Source organism: Pagrus major, chromosome 18 (assembly GCF_040436345.1).
Source record: "Pagrus major chromosome 18, Pma_NU_1.0".
In the NCBI taxonomy this organism is placed as follows: Eukaryota; Metazoa; Chordata; class Actinopteri; order Spariformes; family Sparidae; genus Pagrus; species Pagrus major.
In genome coordinates this window covers 23,860,945-23,878,487 of record NC_133232.1, presented here as the reverse complement: position 1 = coordinate 23,878,487, position 17,543 = coordinate 23,860,945, and the positions used below count along the sequence as shown (strand labels likewise).

The 17,543-nt window shown below is 41.4% G+C and overlaps 1 protein-coding gene across 1 annotated transcript in view; it reads left to right on the top strand.

Annotated features, from left to right (window-relative positions):
• col23a1b (collagen type XXIII alpha 1 chain b) overlaps window positions 1-16,612 on the top strand; it is a 122,578-nt gene extending 105,966 nt beyond the window's left edge. The window contains exons 10-33 of the mRNA XM_073487463.1: window positions 1,712-1,786; window positions 2,986-3,102; window positions 5,352-5,378; window positions 5,509-5,535; window positions 5,663-5,716; window positions 5,828-5,887; window positions 5,995-6,030; window positions 6,569-6,577; window positions 7,033-7,110; window positions 7,301-7,324; window positions 10,026-10,070; window positions 10,189-10,233; window positions 10,336-10,416; window positions 10,508-10,561; window positions 10,836-10,901; window positions 11,005-11,031; window positions 11,121-11,180; window positions 11,264-11,335; window positions 11,430-11,456; window positions 11,581-11,634; window positions 11,789-11,875; window positions 12,081-12,173; window positions 12,852-12,890; window positions 13,679-16,612. Of these exons, the coding sequence (XP_073343564.1) occupies window positions 1,712-1,786; window positions 2,986-3,102; window positions 5,352-5,378; window positions 5,509-5,535; window positions 5,663-5,716; window positions 5,828-5,887; window positions 5,995-6,030; window positions 6,569-6,577; window positions 7,033-7,110; window positions 7,301-7,324; window positions 10,026-10,070; window positions 10,189-10,233; window positions 10,336-10,416; window positions 10,508-10,561; window positions 10,836-10,901; window positions 11,005-11,031; window positions 11,121-11,180; window positions 11,264-11,335; window positions 11,430-11,456; window positions 11,581-11,634; window positions 11,789-11,875; window positions 12,081-12,173; window positions 12,852-12,890; window positions 13,679-13,729 (1,308 nt within the window). The 3' untranslated portion in view covers window positions 13,730-16,612. The remainder of the gene's footprint in view (window positions 1-1,711; window positions 1,787-2,985; window positions 3,103-5,351; window positions 5,379-5,508; window positions 5,536-5,662; window positions 5,717-5,827; window positions 5,888-5,994; window positions 6,031-6,568; window positions 6,578-7,032; window positions 7,111-7,300; window positions 7,325-10,025; window positions 10,071-10,188; window positions 10,234-10,335; window positions 10,417-10,507; window positions 10,562-10,835; window positions 10,902-11,004; window positions 11,032-11,120; window positions 11,181-11,263; window positions 11,336-11,429; window positions 11,457-11,580; window positions 11,635-11,788; window positions 11,876-12,080; window positions 12,174-12,851; window positions 12,891-13,678) is intronic.
• The last annotated feature ends 931 nt before the right edge of the window (window positions 16,613-17,543 follow it).

Here is a 17,543-nt window from a genome sequence, read left to right as displayed (position 1 = left end):
ACCCTGCAGCTCCTAAAACTACTGTAGCTGTGAATGAGGTTTGGCACTGGGGTGCATTTTCAAGATATGGCTTGATAGGTTAGCGAATGAAAAACTGCTGGTCTTTGAACATTTAAAATGTGACTTTTTTTGTTGACAGCTATGAATCAAAGCTCTACTGATGCGCTGAGACTGAGCTGATAAAAGATGGTGCAGTGCATAAGCTCAGTCATCTCCTTCACCCTGATCTCAACACTGCATGCTGATTCACCTCTGAACTCTACTAGAGGATGAGAAAATACATGAAAAAACAGGAAGTGGCCATGAATCTCTGTCAACCTGTGACTTCCTGTCCATCAATCTATTTTGGTGCCTGTGTCAGGCTGAAGCTGATCCTAGAACAGAATACAAACACAGGATAACAGGAGCATTAAAACACAATCAGATGTTAAAGAACCATCAAAAGGTCGTGTGTACTGTTGCGTCTTTCTCCAAAGCTGGTAGCCATTTTTCCTAGCCTCCATATACTGTCAAATCCATACAGAGGAGTTTGTGTTGAAAGACGAGCCATGATGGAAGTTTCATCCCCAGCCAAAACCTCCTGTTGCCTCCCCTGGTGCAGCTACAAAAAGGCCATGGTTCGACGGGGCTCCGAGGTTGAATGGCTTTTTGTCTTAGTATCAGGTCTGATGAGAACGTGGTAAAGGGGAAACCCACTGTGAAACTGTCTATTCTCTTATGAGATATTTAAGGAGCATATGTGTATTTGGTCTCCATGGTGGGAATGGTGTGAATGAGTGAATGTGACAGTGGGGAGTGAGGGTTGTATAGGCGAAATGAGGGAGAGGAGGGGTCTGCGGTGTTGGAAAAACCTCAGCTATCCAGCGTTTGCCGCAGCCAGTTAACGGAAACCTCATGCATCTCTACCTACTATCCCCCTGCTGCTGCTCCTCCCTCTTCTCTTAGATCTTCCCTCCCTCTCATGTGTTTTTTTGGAGGGAACTCGACCAGAGAGGCAGGCAGAGCACTCTGAGTCTCTGGCGGCAGACGAACTCTGCTCCTTTTCAGCTTGACAGACAATCATCACAGTTACTGTCTGTCAGCTGGAAAGAGCCAAGCCACCTCTGTTTGGTTTGGTCGCAAAGGGGAAGGACGGGAAAACATTAAATGGAACACACACACACACACAATTAAATACATGTTTGAGTGAGGGACTCAGGATATAGTTTCTGAAAGCTCCAAGGGGGCAATTTCTGGGTCTTTTTGAGTATTTCTCAGTTTTAAATTATGTCTCACTATTTGCAGATGATGTATTTTTGTTCTTTACCAATCTTCGGCTCTTTTCCACCATCAGTAAGTCGTAACCTTTACCTTCCTCTCTTCAGGGTCCTCCTAACTACAGCACATATGCTGCACATCTGCAAAGTAATCAGATTCTCACCGTCAAGGTTTGTCCCTCCAAACAAACTCGACCGTAGTCCTCCCAGCAGTCGAAGCTCTCTGACAGGCTGCTGATCTGTCACTATCCCCTGCAGACAGAGGAGCAAATCCCTCTTCATGCGCTTTCACTTTCGTTTAACTCTCATCTCTTTTTTCCCACAGCAGCTTTAAGGACTCTCATCTGCACTCTCTTAGTTAACTATGAACTGTCTCTTCTCCCCCTCTTTCGTCCTTCACTTCATGTCCTTTCCTTTCTTTTTCTCTCTTTCCTCTTTTGCTGTCTGATGCTCAGATGGTCTTCCCCCGATATGACCATAGCTTTCTCTCTGGAGAGCAGTCCAACACCTTTCAGAGACGTTTTCTGAAGGTAGACCACAACTAAGGCATGTGCACACTTTTAACACTTTAACCAACCTGTCTGATTCATGTTCTGATCAACCATGCATCTCCCTTCTTTTTCACCTTTTCCCCTTTGACTTTATTCATAATTTTCCTGTGTGTGCCGGCTTGTCTAGTTGTATTAACATGACTGATTAGGTGAAATTGTGTGTATAAATGTCTAAAGCATGTGTGCTTCTTATTACGAGGAGAATAGAAGACCAAGTGTTGTTGGTAACGGCCTGAGCTTAATAGAGACATAACAATTATCAGTGCAAGGAAATAAGGTTTAAGTCTTCTTTATGGAGGTCTTGGTAATATCAACTCCATGAAAGGGTTTGCTGTACCATGTAGTTTACCGCAACAAAGCTAACCATAATGCACCACATGTCTGTAGAGATGAGAGGGTGCAGAGGAAGTGTCACCAGAGACAGCACAGGGCCTACATCCCCTTCAGTGGTGAGCAAAGCTTTTAGGACATTAAAAGAAAAAGACATGTTCCCAGTTAGATGTAAATCAAATGATGAAAGGATCTTTAATAGGAGGTGACTGTTCTGGTTTTGTTTTCTGAAGCATAAATTGAAAATGAACACCTCACTCACTGTTAAGACCGTGTTCTCAATCAGCAAGTTCTCATGTGTGACAGTGTACTTGTCAGCATGGGTGTGTAATAGATCAGTCTGAGTCACTGGATGACGACTGCTGTTATTGATCAAATACTCTGTCCCCTCCTGTTGTTTCTTTTAAATCTGCATTTATTTTATGAGCTGGGGCAACTAGCTAACTAAGCTGGCAGGCTACATGCTAATGGCGGAACGTTAGCATGTTCTCGAATTAAGCATAAAGGACTTCATGGTTCATTCTGTGAATTTCATTAAAAATATTTAAAGCAGCCACAATTAATATTTTTTATCGACAATTAATCAATTTTACGTTAAAAGGAAAAGCCTTCGGAAAAGTTTTCGACCACAAATTTTGCTGTTTTGATTTATTCCAGCCTGTTTTTTAGCCGTTTTCATGAAAAAACAAAACTGTAAATGTACACCCAGGACAAAACAACAGATGGACAAAGTTAGCAACTAGCTGTGGGGGTATTTCCATTGTTGGTGGAGACCAAAAATGGAGCTGAAAGGAGATTGAATATTACTTCTACATGACTAAAAAAACAAATATCATTTCTCTTATCAGGGTGACCAAGGCCAGGCTGGACCCGCTGGCCCTCCCGGCCCACCAGGTCCCCCTGGTCCCCGAGGCCCCCCTGGGAACACAGGAAAGGACGGGCCACGTGGCCCTGCTGGAGAGCCGGTAAGCGCTTCTACTAATCCATTAAAGTGTCAAATGTACACCCACTACACAAAACAACACACCCACACACCCCATGTATTTGTTGCTGTTATTCTCCTCCCCCTCCACCATTCTCCCCCTTTTTCCTCACCCTTTCTAACTAAGGTTACACCACAAAGAATGCAGTCACTTGCAACACCTCAGTCATCAGGGGCTGCGTTACCCCAACTGTGTTGACCTGGTAGGGCTCAACCGCAGGGTGCAGATTGCAAATTCTGTTTCTGTGTGTGTCTGTGTGTGTGTGAATGTTTTATACACATGTATTAAGAGGGAAAGGGTCCATGCAGAAAATTACAGTGAACCCATATTCCCATTCTTCCGGGTTTGCCAGTGAGCTGTGGCTTACCTAAAAGCTCCCAGAATAGCAACTCTACTCCTGGCCTCATCTGTTTTCTGTAAGACGCCGGCCGCAAAGTTCTCCAGAACGCCCCCATTCTCCCAGCCTCCTACCACGACTGTGTCGCTGTGCGCCCCTGAAACAGATATGGCACTGCGGCGAGTTCATGGGCAGTTTGCCGGCCTCGCCAAACAATAGTTGTGCTCTTTGCCTGAGGCAGTTTATGTTTCTCAGAATTAACTTTCTGTTTCCCAGAGTTTAGTTCGTATGGCTGCTTAAGCTGTGGTTATAGGATGGACGAGAGAGAAGGAGGCCATGAAGGTAATTTTTGTTTATCTAAGTAAAGGAATGAATGCTTTGTTACCCTCAACTGGCACAGGACAGCAAAGGGATTCAAGTGAAATATGTTGGTTTCAGAGTGGGTGAGTAAGTGAGTTGAGAAGTTACGCAGAACCGACAAAACCAGCACAGCTCAGAGAAAGAGTCGAAGAGAAGGGGCTCGTCCTGTATCTTCAAATTCAACGCCAATTTGAAATGTATTCTCCAAGTTGATTAGAAGGCATTGCAAAACCCAAAACAGCAAAATAATGCAGAGCGGTGCTAAGAGCCGCTGCATGTTGTGGGCAGATGTCTGAGTGGGCTGAGAGGGAGAAAGTGAGGCAGGGTGGGCGCTCCTTGTCATTTGTACGCATCAAACTGCTGTTGTGGAATGGTTGCATAAAAAATATTGTAAAATTGGCTCTATTTCAACATATCAACGCTCAGTAAATTTAGTATCGTCGATAATTGAAAATGCATCTGACATCTGAACCGGTCTTCATCCATCCTTCTCTGCGGTCAGGATAAAAGAAGTGCTCAAAGTTATTTGCAACGGCTATTTGTTTCCCGCTGCCGTGGAGGGAAAGATCAAAAGATGAGGCTGAGGTAAGAGGGGTGAGAAAAGAGGTTCAAAGGCTGCTGAGGATGAAAATGAAAGAGGAGCACATAGCAGTAGAGGAGATCAGGGTGACAGTTTGTATGTGCTGCAGAGAGCAAGAGGAAGAGAACCAGCTGTTAGTAGCTTCTGCACATTATTGTAAAATATGAGGACAGCATGGAGGGCTAACGACCTCCGATTTATATCATGCATTTATTACAGTGCACTCAGTGATGGAGTAAATACAACTACTTGATAGTAGCCTGTATGTGTTTGTGTGTGTGTGTGAGAGAGAGAGAGATGGAAGGCTCTTGCACAAGTTCTCACTAAGCTGTCTTCGACATGGATGACTTCATAGCAGATGTTTAGCCGCCCCGAATCACACATCCACCTGGCCTTCACAAATAGCCATGATAGGTCTGTTTGCCTAAATAAGCCGAATCACCGATGGACAGCTGCCAGGAAGTGGACATGGATTACTTTCTCAGTGGTTGTGTTGGGGGAGGAACTGCACCTGAATGCTCAACACGCCAAGTCCTGCAAAAAAAAAGGGGTTTTGAATACAGATGTTTGACAAATTAAAGTGTGATTAAAGCGTCTTAGTCATACACATCATTGTTGTTATTCTCTCATTTGGTGTTTTGACGATGGTGTTGCAGAGCGCTCTCACACCTCGATCCAAAATCTCCCACAGGTGTTCAGCTGGCTCGAGATCTGGAGACTTCAAAGATCATAACTAAATGATTAACACATTTTCATTCTCCTGACAGCGTTCAGTGACCTGCAAAAGCGTCTTTGTTTTCTCCTTTGTCATCACACTGAATGAGTGCTTGATAAATACGAGTCCATGGACTGGTCATGCCTTGGGCAACACTGCCATCTAGTGCCCGAAGTGGTTTAACTCTGATGAGAGCTACCTGAAGTTGAGATGATAACTTTCTTTTCTGTCCTCTGTAGGGGTTTCCTGGTCGTGATGGCATTGAGGTGAGCGTCGTTCAAAGCCAGTTTACACCTCAAGCATTCTGATGGTTTTTGATGAAGTGCTGTTATAAGTCTGTGATGATTTTGTCTTTCTCTGGATAATTACGGTAACACAAATATATTTCTGCCTCAGGGGCAACAGGGATTGCCTGGGAAGCCGGTAAGATCATAATCCTACTTCTTGTTTTCCTCAAAAACATCAACTGTCATCTCAAATTCTGCTGTGTGCTACAGAAGTGACCAAAAGTTTGCACTCTTGACCTTTATTGGCCTTCATGAACTGACAGGGAGAAGACGGCGAGCCTGGTTATCCAGGACAACAGGGTCCTCCAGGAGTAAAGGTATAGATAAGCTTTACTCATCAGCTATCATTTGTTGCATTCGGATTATTTTAATGTATCTGTCTTTTTTTACACTGAACTACATTAACCGTTTATTGTGCATTGAAACAGGGGGAGCCAGGTATGGGAGAAAAAGGAGAGAGAGGCATGGATGGGCTCCCAGGATTTAAGGTAGAAGACTAAACAGTACACACACCAATACTTAATACTTTGTATTAACAGTATTTGTACGCTAACAAGGGTTTTACGTTAATATACCATGTCTGTGAATCACACAGGGAGACAGAGGGGAAATAGGAGAGCAAGGACCCATGGTATGTGTATTATTATTGTTTTTAACCCTCTGAAATCATTTTGTTGTAGTATTAAAAAGGCATTTTTTAAGATATGGCCATAGTTGTACCTAAAAGGATTTTTAAAATGAACTAATATTACGGCAGAATGTGAAGAAACAACTGTTTTGACTTTATGTCAAAGATGTCTATATATTGTGTTGCAGAGATGTCTACTCATTTCAGCATGCTAACCAGCTAGCCCTGGCCCGTTCTGTTTAGTAATACCACTTTGTACTTCAAGAGGTGATGGTCTGATCGTATAGCTCCCTGTAGTTTCAGAAGATGTATGTGAGCAGTTCACTACTTAGTCTAATAAGTAAACAAAAGAAAACACTCAAAATGTCAAGAAAGAGAATATTTTCACACTATTTTCCTAACTAAACAGAAAAATACAACCGCACACCTTCTGAATTGAAGTTTCTCTCTGTTACCGAACTGAGACGAGCTTGATTGCCTTCTTTCAAACTCAACATAGACAAATAAAACTCACCAAAACAGTCTTGGTTTGTCTTCACAGTCACCTCTGGTTTGGTCTAAATAAATCCTCCATTTACAGAGTAAGATGTGAAAATATCCTGGCAAAATATTTAGTCATAGTTCTGGTCGGAGCTGCTGTAAATCACCTCCATACTGTATCGCCTGTCTTTGAACTGGCATCCATCGGTCTCAGAGGCTGTGCTCAGTCCCAGTTTGGTGTCCAGACTATTTACTGAGAGGCGGCTCATCAGAGGCTGCAGTCCAGGCAGATCCCAGTCTGCTAACAGGGCCACACAATCCACAGCTCACTGAGTTAATAAGCTAATGGCAGCTAGCTACAGCCAAAGATAGCCAAAGCCAGGCGTATAGTGAGCAGCACGGCTATGCTGCCCACCTTTATTTTTGGAGCTGCCTTTGAATTCTGGCCATCTCTTGCAGATTACACCTTTGTTTAATTTGAGCTCTTATGTATCTCTTATTAGTTTTTTTCTCTCCCTGCCTCAGGGTTATCCTGGTGAAAAAGGTGCCACAGGCTCCTCAGACATCATTGACTTCAATGGGAAGCTTCTGGATGCTTTCCAGGTGAGTTATATTGAAGTGTCAGCGAGAACAGATTCATGGTTGCATCATACTCCATCAGGTATCAATTACATATTATTCTAAAAGTTAGGCATCAAGGCCGCTCTGTGAACATGGTCTATGGTGTGTGTTAGAAACACGTCTTCCTTCCCCAATCTTCAAAACTGAAAATGTCACCGTTTCTTCTTGGCAGGCCATCGACACCATCAGTATTTCGGTAATCTGCTGTTGTTTCCGCATGGTTTTGGTGGAGTGATCAGTAACTAACACCTATGATAATGCATAGACTCACATGGACTTGCATTAGCACACACGTTATCCCACCTGCTTCAGCCAGTGGATCTGTGTGTGTTTGTAGATGCCCTCTAACCACAACTACAGTACATACTACTTCAGATGTATTGGATGTCACTGTAGAAGCCACATCTAAAGAGTCTGATGAATGTCCCTGGTTTATAGTCTACCAGGCTCTCTTGTGCTTTCATTTGGGATGAAATGCAGAGTAAATATAGTCCAGCTGTGCTGTTCTATCAGATAACATATAGCCTAAAGAAGCATGCTTAATCATGCAGAAAAATCAACAGCCTTTGTTACATTGTTCTGAGCGTGTTTTCTCGCAAGATACATGGCTATAACTTGCTACAGGGCAGCATGGTGTTTTCTATGTGTTCGTGTTATGTCACATAACTCAGTGGGTGCACAAGGGGAATGCATCGGAAAGGATGGGAACCCCTCATGGTCGCCACAGTCTCAGTTTCACATCCCTCTCTTCATTCACAAGACCCTTTGATTCTACCATGTACCGTGCTATATGCTAATAGCAGATGGCTATCTCTGCAGTGGAGTGTGTATTTGATTAAAAACCACTATGCACCAGGTCCCCTCGGACCTGATCTGAAATGTTCTCCTGCATGCAACGTTGTAGACAGCAGCGTGAGATAGTTACAAAGGAGTCGGTGAAAACACGAACCTGAGATTTTATCAGAAGCCTCTTGCCAACGTGGATCATTCGGTACCAAATCACACGCAAGGTCTCAGCCAGAGTTTTATCCATGGAGTGAGGAGTGCTCATTGGCCACCCAGCTTGTGTTATGATCCATTCACTTGTTTGCGTGAAAAGCTGTATTGGTTTAATTTGTGGTAGAAGTTTAGGTGATGATGAATTTGGTTCAAAACGACGTTGGAATTGGTTTGGTTTGTTGATGTTTGTTACTATCATTCATTTTACGGCTTTTTGAGTAATTATTTGCATGAACAGCCTTCACTTTCCAATGATGGAATATCTCAGATCAAATAGACGCTTGTAAACATTTACTGGTTTCCATGACTTAAATGGGAAACCAAAGGTTAGAAATGGGACAAGGGAAGAAAGAATCAGTGTGTACACCTCCGGGAGGCAACATGAGTTTCTTTTTTATGACTTCAAGATGGCCGAGGACATCAGAAGGAGAAGTAACAAGTGTAACACTGTGGATGTGGAGGTTAAGGATTGATTTGAGCGGCTGACACTCATCTAACCAAACTAGAAGACAGCATTGGAAGGATATGTTATGCTGTTCATCCATCGTTAGTGTTACATTAACTCACAGGAATGTTTGGTGCATCAAAACAATCAACAAAAGGGGAAAAGATGCCAGGCTATTGTGTAGCACAAACCACATTCAGCTGTTTTACAACCTTTGTGAGATAAAATTGCTTCAAGTTGGTTGTGATCAGCGAGCAGAGTGAATGAAAGAATCCTCTGTTTACTGTCAGGCTTGTGTTGTGAAATCCTTCAGTCTGTTGTATTGTTTAGTGTTGGCTCATATTCAAGCCTTATGGTGGAATTCTGAGTTCCCGGTTTTTCCACCACTGTGATAAACAGAGCGAAGAGCGATATATACACAACATGACTGAAAAATGACTGATGTAATTAAAGCAGTTATAATAAATGTTTTTTTTTATATTAGCATGAATCACATGGCTTCTTGTATGGGAAAGGGTTCGTTCATAGCGATGAATTCACTGAGAATTATATCTGCAGCTCTGTAGACCACTACAGAAAGATTCAGGTCTGTGTTTTTGTTTTCAAACCCACAGATTTATTGTTTAAGTTCACTTTCACAGCTCATATCAGCAATGTTTGTATGTTACCTGCCTAGCACCAATAGACAACAAAAGAAAGCAACAAGCTGGTGAATATATTGTTGCATTTACCAGCTCAAGTCCTTAGAGAGCAAAAGACTTAAAGGGGAATAAATATTGGACAGTCATTTATTGGATGGACACAAACATGGCTCAAAATTAATGTTAATGTTTGGTAAAAAGTTCACCATATCAACTTAAGCAGCTATGGTTGTGGATATGTTCTACGTATGGTAGATTCATATTTCTGCTTCCTCTGACAGTCACGGGTTATGTAAGAATGGTGGAAAAGAGAAAGAAATCATGGTTAGGGTTAAAATGTCAGGTTTCACACAGGACTTTAATCCCCAGCCTCCCAAATGAAAGACCTGTGTTTGATTCATCCAGCTGCCCGAATCTCTTCCCTTTACTTTGTCTGTCTTTATACCACGTTTGTCATTAGCTTACAAACCATGATGTTTTCCTAAACCGAACCAAGTATTTTTGGTGCCAATCCTAACCCAATTGCGACCATTTCACAGCATTCACGTAATGTGAAACCCAGAAAAACACAGGTACAGACGGTACACCAATGAACAAGCTCTAGCCTAACTTTATTCTTGTACCTGAGGTGCCTCAATTTAAAAGGTGACGATGTGCCAGACTGCCAGTCCTGTTTACAGTTTGCTTCTGCTGCCCCCAAGTGGCCAAAAATCAGTTATTGCAGGTGCAAGATGGATAAACTGTAATTCAGTGTTATAGTAGCATGCTGTATGTATCACTCACTCAATTTATGTCTGTCTGTCTTTCTCCAGGGTCCACCTGGACCACCTGGACCACCCGGGCCCCAAGGGGAAAAGGTAAGGGACTCTGTTGTCCTACCAATGTAGTTTACAGAAAATCTAACGAGATTTTGTGTTAAAATCTGAGTCAGTGCTGTCATATCCATCAAATTAATCTCTCTTTGTCTTTTTCCAGGGTGAGCTTGGCTTACCTGGACCAGCAGGAGTCGATGGTGGGAAGGTACTTTACACACATGCTTAATGTCTTATACTATTGTTTTTGCTTTGCACTACTCCTTATTATGTTGGATGTGTCATCTTCTTGTCGATCCTCTACCTCCAGGGACCTAAAGGTGATGCGGGTGAGATAGGACCACCTGGTGACAGAGGAGAGAAGGGAGAGATGGGGCTCTCTGGGCCTTCTGTAAGTAGTGACAGTGAACATGTTTCTCTGATATACAACCAGTGAAAAGTACGTAAACAGCTGGAAGTTCATCTTGTTCTTTGTGGCTCAGGGTATGGACGCACAGAAAGGAGAGAAAGGCGACTGCAGAATGGATGACAACCTGGTTAGTGTAACGCACATCACATGAACATCAGACAACATTTACTCTTACATGTGTACACTGTAAATTTAAGAAGTTGACATAACTTAATTGCTAAACCTTTGAATTACCAAGTAAAGTAGACTATTACATTTAATTTGTTTGAGCTAAAAAGTTTTAACAATTCAAGATTATTCGTGTACTTTGTAATTTTGAGGTAATTGGTTTCCTTGACTGTTTAAAGTATAAAGTCAGCTTTCTGCTCCTGTGTGACTCGTGTCATTTCACTGGTGCTCAGGTTCAGATGATCTCCCAGCCAGGTCCCCCTGGTCCACCAGGCCCACCTGGGTCCCCTGGATCCATGGTGAGTACTTATATCACTATCCAAGTCCAGGTAGAGAGTATTTACTTCAAGTTTGTTCTGTTCACCTTTAGCTTTAACACTCACAGTACACAATGTTTTTCAGGGGCTGCATGGAATGCCTGGTCCTAAGGTAAGACGACAAGACCACGTACATATTTAGTTTATGAAGGAGGCTGTCACATGTTGTGTGGTGCTCACTGTTCCTGTGTTCTACTGCAGGGTGAACCTGGATTCGGGATGAAGGGAGACAAGGGGGACTCTGGTGCTGCTGGACCACAAGTAAGTGACACTGACCTATCATTGTTATAATGAAACATGAATACCTAGACATGATACAGTGGTGATAATGTACTTTTTTTTAGGGTTTTCAAGGCCTCCAGGGCTCACCTGGGCCTGCAGGGTTGGTGGGACTTCCAGGTGCAAAGGGAGAAAAAGTAAGCACCTGATCACCTCCATAAATGTGTTTACTAAAACTCTTTTTAGATTGCATGGGTTTTGAATAACATGGGTGTGAATGTGTGTTTGCAGGGCAGGCCGGGGGAGCCTGGACTAGATGTGAGTTTCTCACTGAGAATTTTGAACCCTGATATTTTCAATAAGACCATTTTCTGTTCAATTTAGCATTAACCTGTTTCCAGCAATGAGCTGCTTTCTGACCCGTTTGTGCTTCTGTCTCCAGGGTTTCCCGGGTCTGATGGGAGAAAAAGGTGACCGAGGGGACAGAGGAGACAAGGTAAGTAGAGAACGCAGAAGGAAATACTAACAATTTAATATTTTTCTCTACGTTATTGCATCACGTTCAGCATTTCCTGTTTAATAATTACTTAATGGCAGTTATATTGCTTGATGAGTTTATGAACGTGTGTGTCTTGTCTCTTCGTGTCCAGGGTGACAGGGGAGCGGTGGGAAAGAGAGGTCTAAAGGGCCAGAAGGGAGAGCAGGGTCCTCCAGGCCTGGACCAGCCTTGTCCTGTGGTATGTCACCTCAACACACACACACACACAATGTAATACAGCACATTTGAACTGATTTAAATGCTATGACTATCTCCTCACCTTTGAGACATGCTGTACTGTGTTTCCCGGCTTTCTTCTCTCGGCACTGTTTCTGTCATTTCCTCTGCTCTTCTCTGAGTTTCTTCCTCACTGCTGTGAATGTGTAACTGGCTCTTGCTGACAGGGTTGTGATGAGACTAAAGGTCTGTCTGAGGAGGCAGGGCTTTCTTCCCCTCCACCTCTTGCTCCTTCCGGCCCTGAGGCCCCCTGTCCTGTGGTACAGTATCTCTACCTCCTTCCTTCCTTCCTCTTGCATCACTAATCTACAAACTGTTGCCATTTTCTTTTCACACATTTTGTTTTTCATCTCTCAAAAACTCTGTTATCCACGTGCTGAGTTCCACTCTTAAATCTGCGAGCTTATGAAGCTACCGTCAGCAGCAGATTAGCTGACCTTTGCCGATAGACCAGCTAGCCTCGCTCTTTCCAATGGTTAAAAAAAAAAAGTCTCCCTACCAGCATCTCTAAAGATCACTAATTAAAGCAACATTACGAAACTTTTTTCCCTTAAAAAAACAGCTTCTAAATCATTTTGATGGTACAGTGAAATGCCAATTTCTACATAATGTTGCTTTAACATGTTATATATATATAGTATATAGTCTTTAAGACTAAGCTAATTGGCTGCTAGCTATAGGCATTTTTTTCTTGTGGATAGATATGGGAATGGTATTATTATATAAAATATCTAAATCTCTGCGCTAAAGCAAATCATGTCCTAAACGTGAGTGATGGGAAATCTACCCCCACCTTTGCCTTTTTTTTAATAACATCAAATTGCTGACGAGGAGTGCACACGTTACTTAAATCAGATGGTTGCAGAACTTAAGGGTGTTGAAGCTTCTCATGACATTTTCTGGCTTGTTAACTTTCCACTGCTGTTCTTTCTCTGCAGGGACACGATGGACTGCCCATACCAGGCTGCTGGCACAAGGTGAGTGTTATCAGGTCTAACATATTTTTGAAAGCATATTGTTAACTAATGAAATTGCGTTTGATTATGAGACAGCAGCTTAGGCAATAAGCTAACACTATGTGTAATCAAAGCATTCACTGAGATTGTTACTCATCGATTAAATTCATTGCTCGACTCTGATTTGATACAGGAGCATTTTGTAAGTATATTACAGTGTGTGAGCTTGTTATTGTAAAGCATGAGCATTTAGATGATTATTTCATAATTGTAGGGGCTTGTGTTTGGATTTTAATTTGATATGCTACTAATAATTGATCCCAATTGTTCTTCTTTTGCAGTGATGACTAACCAGCAGCATGGAATCTGTACATATTGATATGGTATATATTGGAATTGAATACTACACCAACAACCCTCTCCTTTTTTTTCCTTTTTTCATAAAACATTTTTATATAATATATTGAGATTTTTTTAACAAGGACATTTTTGAATCTACAGTATTATAAAACTTCTAAAAAATCTAGAGATCCGGTGTTGTTGTGAATGCAGCTATGATTTTGAAGAGAAGAAACTGAACTGGCAGTGGTACTCTTAATTTGAAGGACAGTTCACATGACAGAGTGCCTTGATGGTCTCGCTGCCTGACTAACAAAGTCTGACTTGCTGCCTGATTGTAATCACGAACGCTGTATGGATATGACAGTGTGTGCGCTCACACTGATGGATGAATGGACAGATCTCCTGGCTGTGGCAGACGGAGGAATGTGGGTCAGTGCTCTCTTCTCCTCTCTCTGTTTTCTAAAAAGGAGGAAATGGCGAGACAGAAGCTCAAACGCAAGCGTCTCTCTCAGCCCTGAAGGGGTGCGGGGCCTGGTGGAGAAAGGACACGTAGACAGGCAGAGAGCACAAGGGGGGCAGATTGGCCTTTATGAAGCAGAGCGAGCCATGTAACGCCTCGGTGACACACTGAACACTCAGATCCTCCGGTATGGAAACTCTCCAGGAAGGGGCGACAGAGAACACTGCGTCTCCACATTCACCTGAGAAGATATGACACTCACGTGGCTGATGGGAGTCACTGACGTCACTGGCACATAAGGAAGGATTTACTGCACAGATACATTGTTGTGGTGATCTCTTGTTTGGCTCTTTTGTAAAAGGTTTTCATGAATTAAATGCATGATCATAACAAGGCACCGTGCTGTTCAGCATTCTGACAGCTTGTATGTCTTGAGGTGCCTCATTGAAACAACAGTAGATTCATTATAATTTAATAAGCAGTCTTTAATAGTCTTTCCATTTGAACAAGCCACTCAGAAAAGTCAGTGAGTCTACCTTTTTATGACTTACACTTGTTGCAGTGGTGACATGTGTGTTGTTTTATTTTGCTATATTCTTACCTATTTTTGTCCAGTTACATTTTGCATTCCTTTGCATTGCCATGTTTGTGGAATATTCAGATGTAGGGTTCAATTTCAAGGCCAGATCTGAAGGAACCATTCACAGTATTCATGATTACGCAGTGTTTCAGTTGCCTTCACAAATGATTGCCAGTCACATGATTTCCTTGTTAATTTTCAGTGTAACTGATGCTTTTTGACTGATCATTCTCCTTTAATCACTGATGAGGAAGTGTTTAATGTTGTCAGTTTCTCTGGACAATGGTGTATTCTTGCTGCTGACTTAAATGTGTGTTGTTTGTTTGATATTTTTGAATCAATATTAGTCATTTGGACTGAAGGACTAACAGAGTTAAGTATGGGATTTGAATCAAATGTATACACAACCTTTTTTGGGAAAATATTCATTTTTATACAGCAATACACCTTCACACAATGGTTTATAACTCAGTTATTTTACTTTTTTCTTTCAATTATCACGTTTTGCTATCAGATGACTTTTATTGGTGCGTTTAGGTCTTTACATTTGGTAATACATTTTTCTCAGATGGAATAATTTCTTGGTGCTTTGATACTTTTATATGCCGATTTAAAGCTCTAATTTGCGTATTCATATGCAAAACCACACACACACACACACACACACACACACACAAATGCATTATTGTTTATAGTAGACTTTAGGACAAAATAAATTGTACTTGTATTATTTTCAAATATATTGCTACGTGTATACAGGACAGCGATTACGTGGAATCATTATTTGGTCCTGTTCACATGGACAAACGTACACACATGAACAGAAAATGGTGTTAAAGTTTCTTAATGGACTTCTGTATAGTCTACATTGGTATTAGTTGTACTTTTTGATACAATAAATGATAGCTCAGCAAATACCTTTTTTAAGGGCAGAATACATATTTAGATTATTTGTTAGACACCACCGTTGTTAGCCTTAAAGATGCAATATGTCAGAGTTGGCCACCTGTCACATTCATTTGTAAACAACTCCTAACATACCCGCTAACTGCTGCTAACTGTAGCTGCCATTAGCTAGTAAGCTCAGTTAACAGTACAGCTAGCGGTCGTGTGAGCTTACTCTGCCCTAACTGGGAGCTCAGAGCACTTGAGGAGCATTGGTGTTTTTAACTAGCCTATCGGACCATCACCTCTTGAGGTACTAAATGTCTAGGGGCTAGCATGCTAATTTTAATAGCTATCTCTGCAACACAATACAAAGACGTCTGTGATGTAACGACAACACTGTTGTTTCTTCATTTTCTATTAATCATTTTGATTTTTGAATGTTTTAAACTAAAGTCTAACATATTGCACCTTTAAACACTCAGAATGTTTCAATCGTCGATCATCCTTAACACACAGTACAGGCTGCTAAAGGTTTCCATTTCCACTTGCCAGTAACCACACACAGCAACATTTTAAAATTTCACACAGGGTCAGTATTATTGTTGTTAGTCTGAGGAACACAAACAAATGTGTGAAAATGGAATTTGTTATTTCAGTTAGGTAATTTGTGCAACGTAATGTAGAACAGTGCTACATTGGTAATGCTGACTTCCTCTGTGATTAAACATACGCACTAGCTGGCCAGCAATGACTCCTGTTATGTTGCAGTAGTCGTGATTTTGGCCACATGTCCCTGCAGTGGTAGTACCTGTTCAGGTCTGAAATGACACGTGTAACATAACCTCTTTTCAGCTTTATTTCTGCTATTGAATTACTGACACAAACAATTTCCATATCAGTGGAGTAAATATGTGAAGTCTCAGTAAAGGGTGTGCTAAGAAATATTAAACCTGTACTGCATCAGTCATTTATGTTTTCCATAAGCATCTGTATGTACAAGTTGCATATCATTAAGCTTAAATGTAACAGCTGACAATCAAACTTTATTTGAGAATCATAAGAGATGTATGCTGAGTAAGAAGTGATATTGAAAGCAGAAAGGTTTCGGTGTACGCCACAGCTCTTAGCATTATTTCACTGGAAGCTGATGGTTATCTGTCACTATGTGTTTATTTCTTTTGCAGATTCTATCAGTTTCCGTTTTTAGGGCGTATGGAGTCAGTTAATGGCAGAATGTCTGAATACAGTTCGGTGTTTAAGCAAGTCATATATCACAGTATTAGCTCGACTTTGAGAGAATGTTTTTGGTTGTGTATTTGGTTGTAAAAGAATTAAGCTATTTTTGTAATTACTTGTCTAAAAAAAAAAAATGTATAACATGAAATCTGGTCAACTAAACATGTAGACTGAAGTAAACTCTCCAGTTTTGTGTTTCTTTTTGTGTGTCCATTAAACCATAACCATGTTAAATTATTCAGTTTCATTTATTTGACATTGATATGACAAAGTAAAAATGGTATGCACTGATAAGCCACAACATTAAAACCTCTGACAGGTGAAGTGAACATTGATAATTTTGCTGCAATGCCATGCTGGGAAACCAACCAATGTAAATTAGATGCCACCCGCTAACAGCAACTGAACGCCGCAATTGCGGCGGCCTGCCTGCCTGAGATATGAAGGTGGCCTCCAGTTGAATTGGGATCTGGGGAATTTGAACGTCTGTGGGACGTACCAGAACAAGTCTGATCGATGGGCTTACCATTTCATGTCTTGGAAACTGATGCACTCAAAATAACTGCGTTCACAAATCACTACACTAATTGTTAATACACTCCACACCTGTCCTGGGATATTTAAGACATTCTGTGCACCATATAATAATGTTACAGAGAAATCGTTCAGTAAAAGTCTGTTTTCACCAAATCTTTTTATTCCACAGGTTTAACATGGTGTGAACTGTCTGTCTTTAAATTTAAAAGACTGCTCAAGCTTTTGATAATTTTAAGGAAATGTATCAGCCCTAAATAAAATTATGAAACATTTAAAAGTTGTGTAAACTGCTTGGTTATTGTTCAACTCACTGGCGACTCCCATCGACAGGTGTTCCTCATTGATTAGTGATCTGCTGAAGGCCATTTTCAAGCCCCTTAATATAAGATTCATCATCATTTTAAAACACAAGGTTGTATATAGCAAAATGAAGTTATAGTTCCTTTAAGCTGCTATTAAAACAAATTCTATAACTGGACCTTTCAGGTTGTAGAACTGACAAGCACAGATACGTTCAGAAGATTCTCTACACTCAAATGGTTACAAGTTAGGACAGACGGGTCAGAACTGCTGACGGGGAAGAGAAAGGGTTAATGAGCAAATGAAAAACTCTTAAATCAGTAAGGTGAAT